Source organism: Gavialis gangeticus, unplaced genomic scaffold, assembly GCF_001723915.1.
Source record: "Gavialis gangeticus isolate Ggan-Ray unplaced genomic scaffold, GavGan_comp1, whole genome shotgun sequence".
Classification (NCBI taxonomy): Eukaryota; Metazoa; Chordata; order Crocodylia; family Gavialidae; genus Gavialis; species Gavialis gangeticus.
This window is the reverse complement of record NW_017729015.1, coordinates 13,211,937-13,232,606: the sequence shown is the minus strand read 5'-3', so window position 1 is coordinate 13,232,606 and position 20,670 is coordinate 13,211,937. Positions and strand designations below refer to the sequence as shown.

At 45.7% G+C, this 20,670-nt stretch overlaps 1 protein-coding gene across 3 annotated transcripts in view; it reads right to left on the bottom strand.

Annotated features, from left to right (window-relative positions):
- The window catches only part of CSMD2 (CUB and Sushi multiple domains 2), a 795,490-nt gene that overhangs the window by 149,949 nt on the left and 624,871 nt on the right, over window positions 1-20,670 (bottom strand). For all 3 annotated transcript variants that reach the window (XM_019512241.1, XM_019512243.1, XM_019512242.1), the window contains 4 exons: window positions 10,414-10,608; window positions 9,298-9,414; window positions 5,945-6,058; window positions 4,435-4,530 (listed from right to left, as the gene is read on the bottom strand). In XM_019512241.1, coding sequence (XP_019367786.1) covers window positions 4,435-4,530; window positions 5,945-6,058; window positions 9,298-9,414; window positions 10,414-10,608 — 522 coding nt within the window. The remainder of the gene's footprint in view (window positions 1-4,434; window positions 4,531-5,944; window positions 6,059-9,297; window positions 9,415-10,413; window positions 10,609-20,670) is intronic.

The window sequence follows — 20,670 nt, the reverse complement described above, 5'->3', positions numbered from 1 at the left end:
GGTTGCTGGGAATGTGCAAAGCGCCAGTCAAAGTCCTCGCACCAAACCTGCGTGACAGCAACATCATATGGACACCATTATACACATATGGGTCACAAGCAGCTCCACAGCATGTACGCTCACAGGCAGGGTTAGCAGGCCTGGGTGTGTATCTGGAGTCCTGGGTATTAATACGCTGTAGCTAGCAGTGTAGATCTACCCAGAGAAAGAACCAGTTAATTCCCACAAATCATCAGTATTTAAACCCTCATCTTTGTTTATCCCTAAGCTTGTTCCCAGGGGCGCATGGGCTTTTGCAGCATCACCAGCAGCTGCAAATCCAGCCATTTTTTAACATGCTACAAGTAGTTCCTGGAAGTATGCATAGTCCCAAGTCTCCTTGACAATTTTTGGTTGCTTTACAACCACCTTTTCCTGTTCCAACTGATTCCTCTCTCCTCTGCTGCTGCGTGAAAGAGCCACATGAACAACAGAACTGCACGGGAGGTGGCAAGCGTAGATGCAAAATGCTGTCAGATCCGCACGTGAACAAAAAGGAGAGAGAAATTTCATTTCTCACGTAAACCTCCCTAGGTACCATGGTCTACAGGGCAGTTAGCTTGGCACTGGCTACCTGCAGCAGTGTGGAGCTCGGCATGAGCTAATTGACCCTGCTTCTTAGATGGGTTTGCACATGAGTGGCATGCTGCTTTGACTAGACTGTCACTTGTACCTGTTATAAGTAGCTTTACTTATAAGATGCTTGAGCATCTCCATGCTACTGTATGGTCGTTCCCACGACCTTGGTCTATACCTACCCTTCCATGCACCTCCCCAGGTGTTTCTTGTGACACCAGTAACTGGGATCTTTCTAGATGACATTTGTTTTATAAAGAAGCTGTCTCTCCAAATTATGAATCCACATAATACTCCCATGAGACAGGTCATTTTATAAAAGGGGAAACCAAAATACAAAGAGGTTAAGGTTTAGGAACCAAGGGAACCCCAGCGCCTAACTCAAACGATACACCTCAAGTGACTTGCTACAAGGGAATTCAAGACTGGAACTGGGGGGAAACAGGCTCAGTTCTTTCAGACCACTAGGCCTCTCATTATGAGAATGAAAACCGATTTATATTTATAATAATATAACAATTTAATTCAAAGAAAGAGAGAAAGGGAAGGAAAAGACAACGGGGCTATGGGTGCTGCTCATGCAGCTGTAATGGCCTGAGCTCCAGCTATAAAATGGATGCTCTTGTGAGCGGTAGGGGATTGGAAACATCTGTACTTCACGGAGAACGCGAGAGACCAGTTTTCAGACCTTCGTCCCTGTATGTGGAAAAAATGCCCCCCCCCCCCCGAGAATAAAGAAGTCAAGGCATTGATTATTGTGGAGTAGGAAATCAATGCATATTTTTCTCTTAGTTGCTCCAAGATTTATTAGCGCTCCAGGCTCAAGCTGCTGGGTAGGGAGGAACAAACAGAAAGAGTACAAGCACATAATATTGTTAATTTGTTTGGTTTCAATTTGGTTCAGAGCGATTGATGTCAATGCCCTCTGTTGTCTTGTACCCGTAAGGCCTTACAAATCCTTCAGCAAAACAGACTTGAGATGAGCAACCCCACGACTGTGCACACACACAAAAGCCAGGAACTGGGAAAGTAAGGAGGGGTCAAAGTCTGAAGCCCATCTGTGTTTTTTGAAAAAGGCGTCTGCTGCCGGGTACCTGGGTACCTGCCGCCGCGTGCAAATCAGAGGTGACTGCTATCCACGGATCCGAACTGCAGCTCAAGAGGAGAGCTTTGGCCTCAGCTGGGCTGAAGCATTTTTGCATCAGACAAAGGACCATGTGCTTGGCCTCTCTCCAAGCTCCTGAAACAACCGCACCTGCGTGCCTGACCCTGCTGCTCTCCTGCTGAATTCAGGCTGCGTTCAATATGCTATTTAAAGTTTCCTGCCTGTTGGACTTGGGGGACCATGGAGAAGAGCGTGAGCAGAATGTGAGTGGTGATACCCGTGTGGCGTTACGAGCCAATCATGCTTTTCTGCTTCATGACTAGGGGGTCTACTCAAATCGAGGAGGCAGCCAGCCAATGTCACCGGCAGATCGAGGGGCTGGCTGGCATTTTCGTGGGCTTATCGCGGCACCACCCCCCACCCCGCCACACTTCTGATTGGCCGAAGGGCCCCAGTGGCTCCGCCCCTCATCACTGATTGATGGAGAGGGGTGAAGTCACACAACAGGAAATGCTCTCAGCCAATCAGTGGCAAGGTATGGTGGCCGCCACCTTGGTCTCCCCTTCATGCTGGCAGCCCCCCACCTGGCGGGCTGCAGCAGTCATGAGGACCGCTGGCTTCCCCTGGGGAGCCAGCATTTTATTTTTGAAAAGTTTGTTTTCTCGTAGATTTTGCAGGCATTGTGCGATTTCGCAGGCAATGCCAGATTTCATGATTTCCGCACAATCCCCAAAATCGTGATTTGAGAAGGTCCCTATTCGTGACCCAAGGTCAGGACCCTGCACATCCCCAGGCCTCCTGTGCAAAATAATCAGCAAGTTAAAAAAAACCCAACAAGTCTCCAGATATTAAGGCCTGATATACAGAATGCATTAGTGTCTCAATAGTATGCATATCCACACAAACTCATAGATAGATGTGTGTGTGCCACTGATGTACAAATGGCCTCCCCCAGGAATTTATATAGGGCTTACCATGGAAGCACCTTTTTGCTTAACTTCCTTGTTCCTTGAAAATCTACACAAATCATAATCGCCTCTATATTCTCCCAACAGCACGAGCCCGAACTAGCACAAACTTGATGCTGTTCCAGGAAGTCTGCAAAAGCCGCTTATCAGACAGGATTTCAGGTAGGGGAAGCCAACGGTATGGTCCAAAGGGGCTTGTGGTTGCTTTCATTCGCAGGCTGGCTGTATGCGAGTCCTGAATGCTAAGTCACTACCATCTTAAGCTTAATGAAATTATTAGCACGCCTGGAGCTTTCTAAATGGGCATCCATAATTACCATTTACAAGCAAACAAACAAACTCAAGCAGCACCTCTACGCTTTAGTTTGCTCACCTGTAAACCAAGGACAATGCTCATTCACGACTACTTCAGTAAAGTGCTTTGAGATGGTAAACACTCATATATTGCTAACTGCTATTAACATTCAAAAGGGTTGGATATGGGCCAACAGGGGAGGAGGTGATCTCTGTATATGTTAAATGAAAACAAAAGCCACTAGATACCAGCTATGCAAGTCGGGATTAGGGGCATTTCGTTCTTTGACTCTCGCTCGCCATGTGGTAATCATGAAAGATTGTGCAGCCCAGGGTTGTAATTAAAACGCACTCGGGAGGGAAGGAGGTAATCTTTATTGATTTCATCAAAGCCCTTGATTTGGTGAATTCATTAGTGATTGGACAGTTGCTTAACAATAATTAGATGAAACTCAGCTGAAGGGCTCTCCGATTACTCTGAGTCAAACCTTGACTCCCTTTCCTACCTGGGAAGGTAAAGGCTCCCCCACAACCAGCTCCCATGTCCTCTCCATCTTGTGTAGAGACGTTCCTGCATAATGGCCGTTCATTTACTTCCCCACTACATTATGGGTATATTTCCTATTTAAATGCATCCGAATCAGTTTGTCTGCATGAGGCTGGGGGGCTGTCACGGCAGGTGGGAGGGGGGAAGCAAGGAATTTTGCAGAACGGAGAGGCAGATCAATCAGTTATACTGATAAAGGTACTGAAGGGTCACTGGGGAAAACCTTCTGAACACTGAGTCAGCTGCTGTGAGAGAGCCTCTCAGATATTACGGGCATGGGAATAGAGGCTTTAGAGTGGCAATTCTCAGCTTAGGTACGTGGGGTGCCACAAGATCCTTTTAAGGGTGCCGTACAATATAAGCACTCTTAGGTGTGCTACGAGCCACACAGTTCTCAGGATAAACCCAGAGACTTCACATAGAAAGCCATAGTGACAAAAAAACATTCTGAACTACTGGGCTTTTTCTGAATTTTTTACAACAGAAGACCTGCTCCATTATTTTTCCATAGTCCAAGAATGAATGAAAGCTCAGAGCCAGCATCTTCCAAGGGGCACCTCAACTCTAAGGAGGAGTGCCTCGAGTCTCAAACAGTTGAGAATCATTGCTTTAAAAGGACCTAGATCGGTTAGGCAAAGGACTAACGTTTTTAAACTGATCTAGGGGAACAGGTACCTGACTGCCTTTGGAAATCAAAGCCAGCTGGGACAGATGATAAAAGCCCTGAGTTCCACTGAAGCCAACAGGAGTTGACAGTGCTCGTGACGTTGCAAAATCTTGTACAAACGCAGGTCTTTTTTTAAACAGCAGCAGAAGCAAAAAAAAAAAATAAAAAAATGATGCACCTATTTCAACTAGATATTTGCCAGTCCTGGCAGGTGTTTCCAACCTCCAACTGTACCTACCTTGGTAGACAAAATGAAACCCTTTGGCAGTGGCTTGACCCTTGGCGCTGAATTTGATGAGGATTTGATTGGTGGTGGCTAAGGGCAATGATTCACCTAGGGAGAACAAAGCAGATGACAGGCATATATGGGTCACAGCATCATTCGAGGAAGTGACTTACAGAGGCCATTTTACTAAGGCTGGCATGAAGGCGTCTTGCCTTAGCCCACACAGCAAGGTGTTAAATGAAAGGCTGCACGTTTTCCTTTGAGGCACTGAGCCATTTTACTCCCTTCCCAGAACAGAGAGGCAGGAGGAATGATCCCTCAATGACATTTTGCTGGATAGAACCAGTACAGAGGGATCAGTAAGAATTGAGTTGTAAGAGCACGTGCCTCTGGATGGCTCAGGGTTGCCTCCAGCAGTTCTTTCAGAAAAGACAGCAAATGTGGAAGATTTCAGTAGAAAAAAGGCAGCAAAAAAAAAATCTTGTCTTGAGAGGGCTAGTCCGTGGCTCAGAATTTCATCGTGACTCGTGAAAGCACTTTTTAAAGAGCTCCAGCTGAGCTGTGAAAAACTAGAATTCAGATGCACTGGTTAATGATGCACATCTCACCCATGTGCATAAACCCTAACTGCAGCGACCACATGGTATGCATGCACGCACATCCCTTTTATGTGAAACAGGCTGTATGACATGCGACAGGCTTCTTTTGCACAGCCTCAGGGAACTCAGTCCACAAAGCGCTACCGGGGGGGAAGTAAAGGGATGGAAGACTGGGGGCAGTGAAGGGAAGGTAACCTCTAGCCCCTTGATGTGCCAGTAGGGGAAGGACGTGACACATCACTTTGGGCAGGGACTTCAGGTCACCTTTGTGATTTGTCTGCTGGTTGGGAACTGAATGAGCCCCATGTAACTTTGGGGAGACACTCGGAGGCCATGTGTAGATGAAATGAGGGGCATGTGTGCACGACACTTTAAAGCGGGTTAAATGCTTTTGTGCCACTTTAATGGTGCTGGTGTTTGCACGCAGCAGCAGCGTATTGTGCAGTAATTCCAGCTGCTGTAGCAAATTCAGTGGTGTAATGTGCCTTAACTGACTTGGGGTGCAGCAAACTAAAACGCCTCCGAGGGGTTTTAATTTGCTGCCCTACAGCCGTGGAGTGAAGCATCGGGCTCCGTGCAGCTCCGTGGCTCTGCAGGAAGCCCGTGCAGGCAGCCTGGCAGCAGCCCGGGAAGGCAGGCTCTGCCCAAGAAAAAATAAAAGTGGCAATCTTTTTTTTGTTTTCCTGGAGCCTGCCTGCCTGCCTGAGATGCGCGGGAGCCCGGTGCTTCCCTTTATGGCTGCACTGGCCCCCGGGACCACCTGAGCCCTGGGGGTGGGGGGCTACTCTGTGACTTGCCCAACTCAGCAACACCAGCTCTATTCCCTATAACCCACCCTCGCTCGTGAGTCTGCAGTCAGTGTTATGAGGATCACTCATCAGTGGGTTCCCCTGTCCCTGCCAGAACCAGGGGTAGCTTCTCACCTGTGTGGGAGCCGGAGAGCGAGCTGAGGAGTCGGGCGTGCTGGTTCGGTCCATCATGCACCTCTATAACGTCATTAAGTGCCGTCTGAAAGAAGGCAAACTGCCCGAAGACCACTGTGAACAGACAGGGAGCACATTGCAGGACAGGTGGAGGGGTCTGAGCTGCATTGTCCCTACTTCCAAGCCTCCGAGCTGAGAAGTTTCAGCTTTGTTTGCTTCAGTATTTTCTTGTCCTTCATGGGAACTTGGCATTAGTGAAAAGTGCCTGACTGACAGGTCTGGAGTCAGAAGCCCTGTATTTATCCATAAAGTAGGTAAAACATGAGTAGCAGCCTTCCCCAACATGCTTTATCACTGATTCATAGGCCAGAAGGGATTAGATTATGAATCATCCGGTCTGCCCTCCTACATAACACAGGGTGTATAATTTCACCCAGTGATAATTATTACTTGCATTGATATGGCTCTTGCAAGCTCTAGTTGTAAACCAGGCCACCCCGCTGTGCTGAGCCTTGTACAAACAGAATAGAAAGATGGTCTCTGCTCTGAAGAGCTGCATTTCTGCCCTGAGTGTCACTGATCTTTCAAACAATGGCTCGGGTTGAGAGGATACTTGAATTTCCTTCTAACAGTTGGTCCTAAACATCTCTACTGAGATTGTCAACAAGGCATCCCCCGTGCTCCTTGTTTTATTGCCTTAAATTACGAATGCATCTAGGACCAGGTAGGTCTTATAAAGGGGAAGAATAATAAAAAAAATTAGGCCATATTTTAACTGGTGCAGGAGGGCCTGTGTGTTATTTACATTTATTTGTGCGAGACACACCGTGGCTTTTCTTCCTCCAGAACCTGAGGCTCAAAGCTTTTGATTTTTTATTTCCCTGATCCACGTGTTTTCAAATTGTAAGTGCCCAGTTACGGATTCGCAAGCTGGGAGGTCTCTCACTGTGCAATTCATCAGCCTGCAACATTTGCTACTTGCAAATCCAGGACTTGCAGCATGGCTTCGATGCTCAAATGCTGCAAGGTGGCTGAACCACCCCCCCAACACTGGCTGCCTGTGGAACTAGAAAAGGAGATGGGAAATGTCCAGTAGCTACTCCTAGCAGTATCCTGACTGTTTTTGATGAAGCTATTGCAATGATGTGGGTGGAGGAAAGAATTTATCATGGCCATCATTGTTCTGTAGAGGGAAAATGAAACTCTTCCATCAGGAAGCATTGCCTTGCTGCTTTATTTTTTTACTAAGATTAACGCTAGGATTATCAGAGTGAATAGCAGCAGGTTAATGGTATGAGCCTACTAACCGGTTCAAGCTGTTCTCCAAAGTTCAAATCCATCCCCCATCAGTGGGAACAGAAGGGAACGACTGTGGAACAGCTGCTCAATGCGCTGAACGGAGTAGCGCTAAGCCGGTGCTAAGTAGCACCCTTATACTCTGCTACCTTGGAAGAAAGCTCAGAGACTGAAAGGGCTATGTGGAAGGACTCAATTGCTGATCAAGATGATGCCTGAATTTAAAGGGCTTCTCTCTCCAGAGCTGTCAAGGCAGTGCTTTTCATGAGCCCTAAATGCACTTTAAGCTAGAAAATATGTTAAACAATATTAATATCCATCCAGCTCGCTGTCTCCGGGGTTTGCAACGTGCCTATCATGCTGGTCTCCTAACACCACACAAAATTAAGCAGCATCAAAGTCTGTAACAAAAATGGTGGCGCATGTAATTAATCTAGGCCCTGATACAGCAAAGCACTTAACTACATGAACAACAGAGTATTTATTCAGCCCAGCGCACTTTGCTGAATTAGGGCTTATGGCATTTTAAGACTTGATACCATTTCAGCAGCTTTTGACTGCTGATACTATTAATATAAAAGTCATCTCTCTCTCTCTCTCTCTCTCTCTATATATATATATATATGCAACTTGTTTTTTTAGAAAAATTAGGTCATCAGATTAATTTTCAGTCATGCAGTTATAGATATGTGTCCATAAGCACACACACACATACATATAAATATATATATAAATATATACACACACACACACATTTCTCGGCTACTCTCAGTACACACATGGAGTTGGGAACATACATATGCACAGTACTTGTGTTAGCACAAGATCAAGCACACATTTGTACATTTGGGCTGAACAGGTTTTGCTCCCATTGCTCCTCTGAAAACCACTGCTAAAACTAATTATTATTTTCCATATTTACTCACTTACCACATGAACCTTCCCCCCAAAATATGACTTCCTAAACTGGGGTGTGTGTCTTTAGAGGGGTCTTTCTGCCCAGTAGTACCCCACTTTGATTCTTGCCTCACTCAAAGTTTCAATCAAGCGCCAGCGAGCAGAAGTGCTATTTCTAGTCCGGCAGCTGGGGGAGTCAATTGACTTACTGACTCACTGCTCTTTATAGATTTTAATGACCATCTCTCCTTTTTCATGGTCTTGCTGTTCCACTACTCAAGCTAACCTTTCTTAAGGCAGTTTTGATGTCCACTCGCTATTCCTGGTCTCTCTCCTCCTATTTCAAGGCCCTACAGACCGCTCCTATCTCTTCTCAAAGTTGCAGAACCACTCACAGAGACCAGCCTTCAGCAGCAGCTCTAGCTTCAGCTTCTACTTAAGCAGAAAAGAAAGGGTTTTGCTTGAACCTGAAGATTAGGCTCTGCCCCTGCTCTGTGCAATCATAACTGGGAAAATCTTTTTTTCTTCATTCCCTCTTGCCAAAAACAAAGTGCATGTCTTATTTGGAGGGGTGCAGGTTGTAACTGTGTTGGTCTAAGGACATGGGCAGACAAGGTTCTTTGGTGAATCTGATATCTTTTATTAGACCAGCTTAAATAGTTGGAAAAACGTTTTCTTAGCAAGCTTGCGGGTTTAAAAACCCTTCAGCAGGCTGAGGAAGCATCTGCAGCTGGTGTGTGCTCTTCCTCTTATTTGGAGGCACGTAGTATGTGACAAGATATGGCACTAACTTTCACCATGGTGCTCAAATTCAGTAGAGAGCAAGGGAAAAAAATACTCCCCAAAATTGTTGCCAACACTTTATTCCTTTTTGGCCGATATCTTTCCTAATTCTTATATTAAAAATATCCGCTGTCTCCTTAAGTGACTAGAATTTACAGCCAATAGTGCTGTAATTTCCCTCGACTTCCTTCTCCTCCAATAATAAATCCACACTCAACCATAAACAAAAAAAGAGTAGGGGGTGGGAAAAAAGAGAGAGAGACAGACAGATTTTCAGCTGCTGGAAACAGATTCATCTCCACAGGCTCTGCAAGACAATAGCTCCACGGAGCTCTGCTGAATGACACCAGCTGAGAACCTGACCCATAGAGACATACCATAGTCCTTTGGCACAACGACAAAATAGAGGCAGATTTGTCCACTGGTATAATTCTGGGGATAATTTGGAGACAGGACTACTCCATCTGACCCTGTGTACTGGCCACCGCAAGGTGCTGAAAGAGAAAAGAGAAGACATCACTGGAACAGCTGTTGCCAAAGACTTGCATCCTGCCATCAGCCCTCATCTCCACTGCTTTGAGATGGGTCCAGCTGCATGTTTGCAATTCTGCGCAGGGCTGGCCGCCCCCATCCGTGATCGATTCTACACTTCAGGCACTGCGGCGCTCATTGAAAGTGCCTATAAAGAAAAACACAGCTTATTCTAAGTAGAGCGCATGGCTGCTTCACATTGAATTATTAACACTCCACCGAGGCGGGTGGGTGCCATGTAGGGTATGTTGCCTAATGTGTGATTTCCACTGCTAGTCCTTTGATCCTAATGCGCAGAACTTGGAGGGATGAGTTCCCCACGGTTTTCAGCAGTGGAGTCTTGGCTCTGGCAGGGCAAGGTCACGCCATGGATCTCTCCAGCTATGCAACATATTCCCAGCTTGTCCCTGCCTCATCCCGCGCTCCTCTTTGGAAGTGGATCCGGCTGGAAACTTTTAGTCAAAGTCGTTTTTGATGGAGGACAAAAACAGGGAAACGGGTTGTGAAATGAACTTTTCCTATGTTCTTTTCAGCTCTGGTCATGACACAGGAAAGCACGTGCTCCTGAACGGGGACTGCTCAGCATGTGTTTAAGGAAAAGATTGAATCAGATCCTATGCCAAGAATACAGATTCCACCACGCTGGATCCGCCTAGTGATCCATTTATTCCAATGCATTCTCTCTGGCAGATGCCTCATAGAAAGATGCAAGAAACCTGAAAAAGGGGCAACAGTAAACTGATGTGTACACGCAGAGGATGTCTTTTCCCAGTATTGGGCCATGAGTCATTTTATTCTTCATTCAAAAATACTTGTGGGGGCAAAAAACGCTCCATATGCTTTGAGAAGCTCTATCTGAAAGGGGTGCCCGTGTGGGGGAGTAGTCTGGCATGGCAGCCAAACTCAGTGGGGCAAGCGCGGATATTTTGCTGCTGTCTCTCAGTTTGTCCCACCAGCCCTACCTGTACAAGTTGGTCGAGGTTTGTTCCAGACAGGCTTCCCATCCCCTCCCATTATGCATGTCAGGGTGGAGACGCCTTCGATCTCATAGCCTCCGTCGCAGTAGTAGGTGATTGTCGACCCGAGTTTCAGATCTGTGCCCACTCGGGTACCATTCTTAATCAATCCAGGGTCAAAGCACGACTCCCTGGGGTTTTCTGCAAAATAAAATTGCTGGTGTACTTTATTATGCTGAGGGACTAATTCAAATACCCAGCATCATATATAACTGTATATGAGTTGTATGCCCACTGACTACAGCAGGGGATCGTTACCACTTACTGGAAGGTTTTGGACAAGTCACTTATAATTTCGCTAATCCCTCACCTGTAAAATGCAAACAACACTCACTTTGCCAAGATGCTCTGAGCCTTAGTTAATGTTTGTATAGTGCTTTAAGATCCTCAGAAGAAGAGCATTTATGAAACAAAAACTCAGGGGCTGGCGTGCCATGGCTGAGGTTACAGGCCATTTGTGCAGAATCTCAGCTGGGCCTCTTATTTCAGACCCACGATCAGTTGTGATTACTGTAAATTATAGATGCATATAATGAGACTAATTAAAAACTAATTAGGTAGACAGACAAAAAGGACAACATTTTTGGAAATACCTAGAGTAGCAGAAGAGGTTACAGCTCATTTCCAAAAGAGCAAAGAAGTTTTGGACCTGTCCAAAGCAGTTTTAGAAACTCCATCACTAGAAGGTTTTAAGAGGTTGGGACGGCATCCGTCCAGAATGAGTAAAGACCAGGGCATCCTGCATGTCTGCAGGAGGTTGGACTAGACAGCAGTTAAGGTCCTGTACAATCCTACAATGATTTTATGAAAATTGTTGCCCCTGGCCCCATCAGAAGTTTCCAAGCAGCTGTAGTATGCCACAAAGTGGTCAGATCCCAGTTTCAAGCTTCAGCACATTTTCTGGGTTTTTTTTTTTCCTGATCTGTGATTGTACTTCAGCTCATTATGAAAACCAAGGCCATTTGTAAGATTTGGACCCCAATTATTGGCTTATGCCGTGGGAGGCAGCAATGTTCAGATCCCAGATTTTGGTTCTGAGCATTCTCTAATTACCAGCGAAAGCCCCAAATAGCACAAAGGTCTTATCAACTACAAGCAATACAACAATATGCTGCTACTGAATCGGTAGAATACACTATTTTGATTAAACTCAGTGCATTACATCTTTGTGCACTTTGCTGAACTGGGGACAGAATCCAAGGAAACTTTGCAAACCAGAACACAGACATGTATACTGGGCCTGTAAGAGTCATGGACCCTTTTTCCCTTTAGCACATTTTAGATGTGCCACAGCTATCCCTGGCATCTCCCTGGCATCTTCCACTTTAACAGCTGACAGATTAGTGTTCTCACCACGATATTATATAGTGCCATGTGCTAGCTGGTTCTTTAGCCAGATGTGCAGCATGGCAGAGATCATTGCACAATGAGTACACACAAAATGAAGACATTTTTTCTCTCTGTTCTCCATGCCTTGCAGAGTTAAAATCCCAATTTACATATGAAATTCTAGCAAAGACTACAGACTGTCAGGGTGTGGATTTTTCCCTCCGTTCTTTTGAGCACTTTTCTTCTTTTCCAGTATGAAATATAATTAGGGGCTTTGATTAATCCTGTGCCTTTGTCATTTGGAAATTGCTCATTAAAGCTGAGGGCTTTTCTGTGAGCTCTGGGGTTTGTGAACAATTACGATGTGCCTGAGAATTCGATCGTGGGGTTTGACTATATTTGGGGAGGGGGGGGTGAGGTAAAACTCAGCCCCTTGGGTCCTGCCTTCTTTTCTTTGTTTGCACCGAAAAATAGGATTAGCTTCAGCGTCTCCTTTATATGACAGCTGTGCCATTCACCAGTGGTTCAGGGTAGGCAATGCCCATATAATTTTAACTGTCGGGGATGAAGGATCTGACCTTGGGTCCTCCCTCCAGCTGCCATGGTCTTGTTGTGTGATGCTGGACAACCCACTTCCTCACTCTATGCCTTCCCCTAATTGTCAAATGGGACAGTCCCACTCAGATGCCTTGGGGAGAGGAGAAGGGTGTTTTTTCTATGCACATGCAAACTGCAGGGCCAGAGAGAATTAATGCACTGATTGTGCAGGAACTTGGATGCTCAGATACAAGACAGTAATGAAGTTTTGCTCTTGGAAGATTAGGATTTTTTTTTATTTCTTTGTTTGCCGTGTGTGCTCTTATGCCTGTTCTGGCTGGAGCAGAAGCTGGAGATAATAAAGAAACCGTGAGTATCAATATGTAAGAAGCCAGGGCCAGGAAGTTTAGTTTCACCCACAGTGATGGAGAGCAGGAGCACAAGGCCATGGGGACAGACATGCTGCTCTGCCCTCCTTAATCCTTACACTTCACATTTGGCCCACTGGGTACCACCCTTTTCCTTTATATTCCTTTGTAAAGTGGTTATTAATAAAACACTTTCAGGGTTGAACATTGCCACCCTGCCCAATCTGGAATAAAGGCAAAGACCAGACCTGCAGGTCAGGCCTGGATTTCAAGAACCAGAACTTAGATCTGAGATCAGAAGCTGACCACCCCGCTATACACTTGGTCCCTCGGCTTTATCAGCTGCATACTGAATGCTTTTGGACAGTTCATGAAGTGCCTCCAGTGCCCTAAAGCAAGCGATGGCAAAGCTGTATGGCAAAACCAGTGCAAAAATATCCCAAATGCCTTTTGCAAGAATACATGCATCACTCTCCTATCCAAAACCCTTCTTCAGCTCTGCAGGCCTCAAGGTCTCTGAAAAGCTAATATTCATTATTAGTCCCCTCCATGCAGAAGTTGCACCCAACGGGCTCCTTATGACCATGTTATGCCTCTCTCGTTATTTTGAACAGTCTCACTGCCTTTCATCTAACAAGTTGATGTAGCTTCAACCTGCCAATCAGCCTCCCACCCAGCTGTCAGATGTCTTAGCCATACGCTTGATCTCAGTCTCTGCTCCTGCTTTGAAAAATCATGATGTTCAGTGCCCGAGTCATTCTGCCGACTGCTGAAAGGGGTTGGCGGCTGATTGCTGTACAGCAGCCCTGCTGCTTTTGTTGTGTTTTCTTCCTTCTTGACTGTTTCTCCATTCCCTCGACAGTCTGCGTCCTCAGGTACGGCACTCTCCTCAGCTGATGACGCACATTGCGATGCCAATAATATGCCCACCCCAAGCTACCAGCACCTTTTAATGGTGAGTATAGCAAGGGGATGAGACCTTCTCAAGCCCAAGGAGGAATGTGGTGCAATAGTAATAGCAGAAGTCCAGGAGATGCAACTTTTGATGACAGGCTCATTGAGTGGCCATAGGCATGCCCATAGACAAGCCCCTGCCTCTGTGACTTCAGATTTCCCCATGTGAAAGGAGGAGAGCAATACTTACCTACTGCACAAACTCACAGTCTGTGAAATCAGTGGCGACGTGTTCAAAAGGCATGGTACCTGGTGGCAATTGAAAAACGGTTTGGACTGAGTTAAGCATGGCTTCCTCTGTCTGGCTCCAAGGGGACAGCCAATCCACACCAGGTCCCTGCACTCAAAAACAGCAGCCTGACACCACTGCTGAATCCCGTGTAGGCCAATGTAGCAGACAGGGACAAAGACGAACGAGTCGGGGGGGACCTGGAGATGACTGCGCTAGACGGCAGACTGGACATGCTGGTGGGATACCGTACTGTGGCCTCCCAGCTTGCGTCTGCTTTGGGGGAAAAGGGACTTCCGTTTCCAACGTCGTATATTGTGCGTGGTGGGGAGAGGCACTTCAAGGCAAGCTAGACCCAAGCTTACCTGTGACTGATCGGCAATTGTGCCCATCTTCACACATGAGATTATTATTTCAGCAATCTCTGTGCTCCTTTCTGGAGATGGAAATCCGTCGCTGAGCCGCAGCATTGTGAGCCACGTGTTATGGAACAAGTTAACAACGGCCTCAAAATGGACTGATTTTGGAAGGACAGTAAATAACTCACTCTTGTTGTGTTTGCTTTCAATTTCATGGTTTCTTTGCCTGTAGATTCAGGCCAGAAACAGAAATAAGAGGCACTAAAAGAGGCCATGAAAAGGTATAAGCTGTTTCATCACTGGGAACCAAATACAGCTTAAAACATAAACCCCCTTAAATCCACAGCACATTTTTTCTGTAGATTAACTTTCTTCCTGATGTTCAAAATATTGCTGGAAGTCTCCCCTTATTATTCCTGAAGCTGCATTTAAGCCAGTGGCTCTCAACCTTTTTAGACTCAAGGCAATCCTTGGAAAACACCAGCTTCTAAGCTTTCACTTGTGGGGTTTTTTGGGGTTTGTTTTTTTTTTGACTCTGGAAAAATAACAGAGCAAGTCTGTTGCAAAGAACTCAAGATGACCACACCAAGATTTCTACTTGAAATCTGTGCAAACGATGTGTAGGTGTTTGCACAAGTAACAGTGCTCACCTTGGGCAGCACTTCATGGCAGTATCCTTAAATGATCTCTGGGCACTTTGGCTGGGAATCGCAGATTTAAGCCATCTTCAGAGATGAGCTAAAGAGCATACATATAAAGAAAGAACTCCATTTTCTCAGACTCCAAATCAAACCTTTTCTAAGGTTCAAAGCACTTTGGTCACTTCCTCCCAAACTTCTGTGCTTTTTTTCATTTTGTTTTTTTTGCTCCTTGGCACTTCCTTATACTTACTGGGACCCAAAGTAAAAATGCTACTGAGATAGGAGATATTTGACTGGAGGCAGGATGCCCACAAGGATGGCTTGTTGTGTAGTCTCCAGACCAACTGAACAGGCTGAAGAGGTTCGGAAAGTTCAGAGATGCATCCGAAGGCAGTGGACTGTACCTTCCAACCCACCAGTCTTGGACTTCCTTGAGGTCCACCGCCGCTATGAATGACCCAAAAAAATGGTGTTTCCATAAATTTTCTCCCTAGCATGTATCATCTCATGAATCCTCCAGAGAAGTCATCACAATGCTGAATCGGTGACAAAAGCCTTTTCAGACTGACAGCTTGTGAGGCTCTCTCCATTGCACAGTCTGACTTCAGAGAAGGCTCTTCAAAAAACAGAGGAGACATGTAAGAACAATACAAGTAGTCACATGTTAAATTTTAGTGATAGGAGGAAAAAGATCCGATAAACACATTCATAACAGCTGGGGGGAAAGATTGCAAAGCAACTTGCTCTGCACAGCAGTGTTACAGCAGTTCAGCACCCAAGATCGTAGGCTAATTTTCAAAATTGCTCAGCATATGACACTGAGGTCTTCTGAGAATATGGCCCTAAGGAAAGGAGTTGGACCTCAAAACGCTGCTCGGGATTTTTCTGAAATTTGGGCTCTGCATATTAAAAAAAAGTAAGCTAAAATGTGAACAGCAGCAACGGGAAGACAGAGCTCCCATGTTTATGAGAACAAATGATCAGGCGCAAGAACAGAGCATGGAGAAAGTAAAGCAGAGTGGCACAACACGGGGATGAAAAAGTCCCTTTTGACCCTGTCTTTTCAGCTTTTTGAAGAGTCCACTCTGTTCCCGAGGTCTTGTCTACACGCATAAAATTGCAAGATGTAATTCAAATACCACGCGCTTATACTCTCACACCAGAGTAGATGCATTTAAGCCAGCATGAAGTGCTTATCCTAGTGCAGGGCTGAAGTTACACATTACACTTAGACAGTACTAAATCTGTGAAGAGTTAAGCGATGTTGAGGTCAGAGCTGTGCAGACAAGAAATGGTATTAACCCTTAATACCAGAGGCTGGGAGGGCCACATCCTGGGATGCTGGAGGACTGCAAAGTTCCCATTTTATCTCTGTGGAGCAAACTGAAGTTACCCTAACACGAGCTAGGTAGCATGGCCCAGAGTTGACCCTTGCATGAAGTGGTGTAACTTTAAGATGCATAGAGGGCACTTTGCATGAGTTAATGAGGTTTAACATGTGGAGGCTTGCATTTTAAGTGCCTTGCTGTGGTCTAAATGTAATGTGTAACTTCACTCTAGGTTGTGCCTGTGAAAGAAGAGTAAAAAGCTATAAAGACTACAGACTTCTACCAGCTCAGCTGTGTCACTCAGGGGTGTGAGGACAAGAAATCTCTGACTTGATGCAGGTGTCTTAGCAAGTGCCCTAAGTGTGGATGTGGCTTCAGCTTGCAAAACTTCTTACCTTCTGAGAGAGCTATTTGATTTGGTGGTCAGAGGCTGGAATGATACATCTTAAAAAGCAGAGTTTTGCCCTTATCAGCTGGGTCCATACAAGGAGTGCTTTACTGGTATAGGGGTGTCGGTTGTAGCCGTGTTGGTCTAAGGACATAGGCAGACAAGCCTCTTTGGGTGAATCTGATATATGAATTTTTTTTCCCCAACTACTTAAGTTGGTCTAATAAAAGATATCAGATTCACTCAAACAACCTTGGCTGCTTACTGGTATAGGACACCAGTATATGCTGGCAAAGCTTTCCTACTGCAGACACGACCCAAGACAACTTTATAATGGCGTAACGGCATTGGCACTTTGCCCTCTGTGCCATGCCCTATGCGCAGATTGGCAAAATCAAAGCCTCAACTATTCTTTTTCTCTGTGCCTTTTTTCCCCCATTCTCTCTTTCCAGAGCAAAAGTTCCTATTTAAGAGCTGTTGCCCCTTCAAAAAAAAATTACCGGGGAGAGCTGGGGCTGTTTGAAATTCATCAGGCACGTTGTAGCTCCAGGCTAACAATCTGATCCCAGTCCTAGGGAAGATGCAGGACTTCCAGAAGGGACTAGTGTATGGCTGCTTTGTCTTTCCTTGCACATTACCAAAGCACTACAAAGCCCTGGGCAGTTATAGCATTTCGGATGAGGCTGACATTGCCGAGAGACGCTGCTTGGGGAAAGGCGGCAACAGAGCACATGGGCTTGCAGGGCTGACCATACCCAACGAGCCCTTGCCTTTGAACTATACTTGGGATTCTGCACTGGCAGTAATCCGAATTAGATGCTTGTTTCTTATTTTACTCTCTCTGGGGTTTTTTTTTTTTTAGTTCCCCTCCCCCCGATTCCCCCTCTCTTCTTCCTCCAATTCTCTGAAGTTCTATTTTCTGCAACTTCTCAGACTTGAATCACTGGCTCTTTTTAATGTGTGGAGAAGTTAATGAGCAAAGTTAAAGCCTCATTCTTTTCTCCCAGCAGTTTGGCTTCGTGGGAAGTACGTAGGCGCGATTAACTCTGTAGGTATGTTTAGGGAGGAAAAAAAATAACACTGCACACAACAGCCTTCATTTAATGAGGCTGCCATTTGTTAACTATATTACAAGTGCCAAAAAATGAGGGGAAAAGAAACAAAAAAAAGACTTTTTCGTTTGCAGTAAAATGAATTCTAATTAAGGGCTGCAAACTTTTAAATCTGTTGAATTTCAAGCACCACTAATTGTTTCTGCCTTATAGGATGGCTTGCTCTGGAGATAAATCCATTCATTCAGGTTGAGAAACAGGATTTGCCATTTCTGACTATAGTATTACTCCTCAGCGTTGTTATAGGTGGGAAAGTCACTTCATCCTCACTTCTTCCCTCCACAAAAGAGAATGCAGCTTGCTTAAAGTCAGCAAGTCAGGGCACAGCTGGGACTTGATCCCAGGTCTATTGACCTCCAAGGAAGAGCATGACCAACTAGCATGTGTTGTTTCCATGGTAGCGGTTTGGATCAGCCTATTGAGTATCCTGTCTTCTACGGTGACCCACACCTGATGTAGGCAAGCCCCCTTCTTAAGTGGGTACACCTAGTCACTATTGCAGAGGTAATTTTGCAACCTTCTTCACTAGACCCTGCTTTTGGAAGGTCCTAATTCCACTCCCTTTACATGCCAGGCTTCCTAAGTTAGTCCTCAAGTATTCTCTCCTGTGACTGAGTAATAAGAGTGTTTCTGGACCAGCAAAAGGAGTGGATAGGGTACACAAAACATATTGGCAGTACAAGACCTCTTAGTCACTATAAGCTGATCAATACGTCTTCCCACAGATCGGACCTGCTGCTCATCATTCGCCAAACAAAGTCTCATCTTAGACAGCTGGCCTGATGACAAGAATGTCTTGGCAGTGATGGGAAGAGACAGCCTCCCAGTGAGAAATCTCAGGGGTTGAGCATGCCAAATTACTGAACATCGCTGCGTTCCCAACAACACCCTCATCTGCTCCTCATGCTGCCCTGCAAGCCCCTTGCTCCCCTGCACTGAAGTAAGTGGGCAAACACACTCCCCGTCTCCCAGACTCCATGCTGTAGAGGAACATGCCGTCTTGATGACGCCATTTCTCTGCCTCCAGCATGGCAGGCGGGTGTATTTTCCCCTCCCACTGAAACTCGGCTAAAACCCAACCTGGTTTGACGAAACATTTCGCAGTGACCTGAAGAAGCCTTTGGTAGCAAGGCGGCTGATTGTTTTGTGCTTTGAGGGAATGGTGTGCAAGCCAAGAAGAGGATCCCAATGACAAATGTAAGGTCGCATGAAGAAGGCACTAGGTGGGGAGCGGGGTTGTAGGTTGTAGCCATGTTGGTCTAAGCACACAGGCACACAAGGTTTTTTGGGTGAATCCAATATCTTTTATTAGACCAACTCAAATAGTCAGAAACATTCTTCTCACCTACTGACCACCTCAATTTACATTTTAACTGACTGGCTTTCTTGCATGCATACTGGCCTCTGACTGCTTTACTACTCCATCCAGGAAGAGCACAGACCATCTGCAGATGCTTCCTCGGCCTGACAAAGGGCATTCGTACCCAAAAGCTTGCGAAGAAGAATTTTTCCAGCTCTGTGAGTTGGTCTAATGAAAGATATCAGACTTACCCAAAGACCCTTGTCTGCCTCAGTGTGGAGCTGCATCTAAACTGGTTTCAGTAGCAAGGTCCATTGTGCTGAGCGAGGGGTGAGCTATGAATGGTCACTTGCAAGGGAAGGAGGGGCAGAAGTCGGAGTACAATCCTGGTCATCTCCCTCTGATCCACCTATGCAGACATGATGGGAGTTGCTCATGCATCAGAGAGACAAGAGTTCATCCAGGGCTAAAAGGCCACATCCAGCAAGTTGCTGAGTGCCTTCAAGTTCAGTCCAGGAGCTTGAGAGGCTCAGGACCCATGTTCTAGTCCTTGCTTTGTCACTGCTCAGTGTAAAACCATGAATCAGGCCAAACCACAAAAGCATGCAAGTGTCTAATTCCTATCTATGTGCCTTAGCTCAATAGAGTTCAATGGGGCTTCAGGCACCGAAATACCTGTGTGGATTCAGCCTGTTGCTTTGCTATGCTCCTCTAAGGTGGACAACAGCTCTGGGGAATTTTCAGATGACAAAACTCATTTAGGAAATGGGAAACTATGATGGGCCTTACTAAATGCCTGCTTTTAGCTCTTTGGATGGATGACACCCAAGAGCCGTGAAGGATTATGGGCCCCAAGTTATTACTGCATGGCTTCTTGAGCAGTCAGCTGTGCTTGTACTAAGGGATTTACAAAAGAGAGTCCAAGATTATCCCATCAGGGTGTGGGACCCTTTCACACTTGGTGTTGTACAGGTGGAAATAAATGCATGGGGTATAGGGCAGCAGTGAATTCAGCCCTACATTTTATGAGAAGTTCATGTACTTGTTTGAAATCTAATTAAACTTTGGAAGTCTCTCGAGTTTACAACCCACGCTGGAAATCCCACAATTTGCTAGATTTACAGAACTTCTCGTTTCCAATGTGCTTGAAAATAACTGCTGGGAAATATTTTGGCGCTTCCCTTCATGTCAGCATGCCAACCAACCACCACACCTCCAAAATAATCCCAGCACAAGCATAGTGCATTAGCCCTAGGATACATCACACGCTGGCCCACGTGGGTCTTATCTTGAGTTGCATCGGACTAGTTGGTTATGAACAATTTCTGGAAAAGAAAGTAAAACTTCTATGAATTCTATAACTGACCTCACAACCAAGTGGAGAAAACCCAGAATCCCTGAAAGGCAAAAGAAGAATGAATTCTTGTGCGATGGGCAGCTTGACAAAACTGCAAGAGAGAAAACACGTTGCTATTCTGAAGACTCAAACTGACAAGAAAAGATCAAAAGCATCTTTTCAGTGCATTTTCTTGGCTGTCTCTACCCCCTGACAAACTAAATCCAATGGGTGTATGAGTTACTTATCTTGCCTTCAAGTTCCAATCATATCCTGCAATGAATATCATTTGTGTGCGTGTGGCAATGCAAGCGCAAGTGAG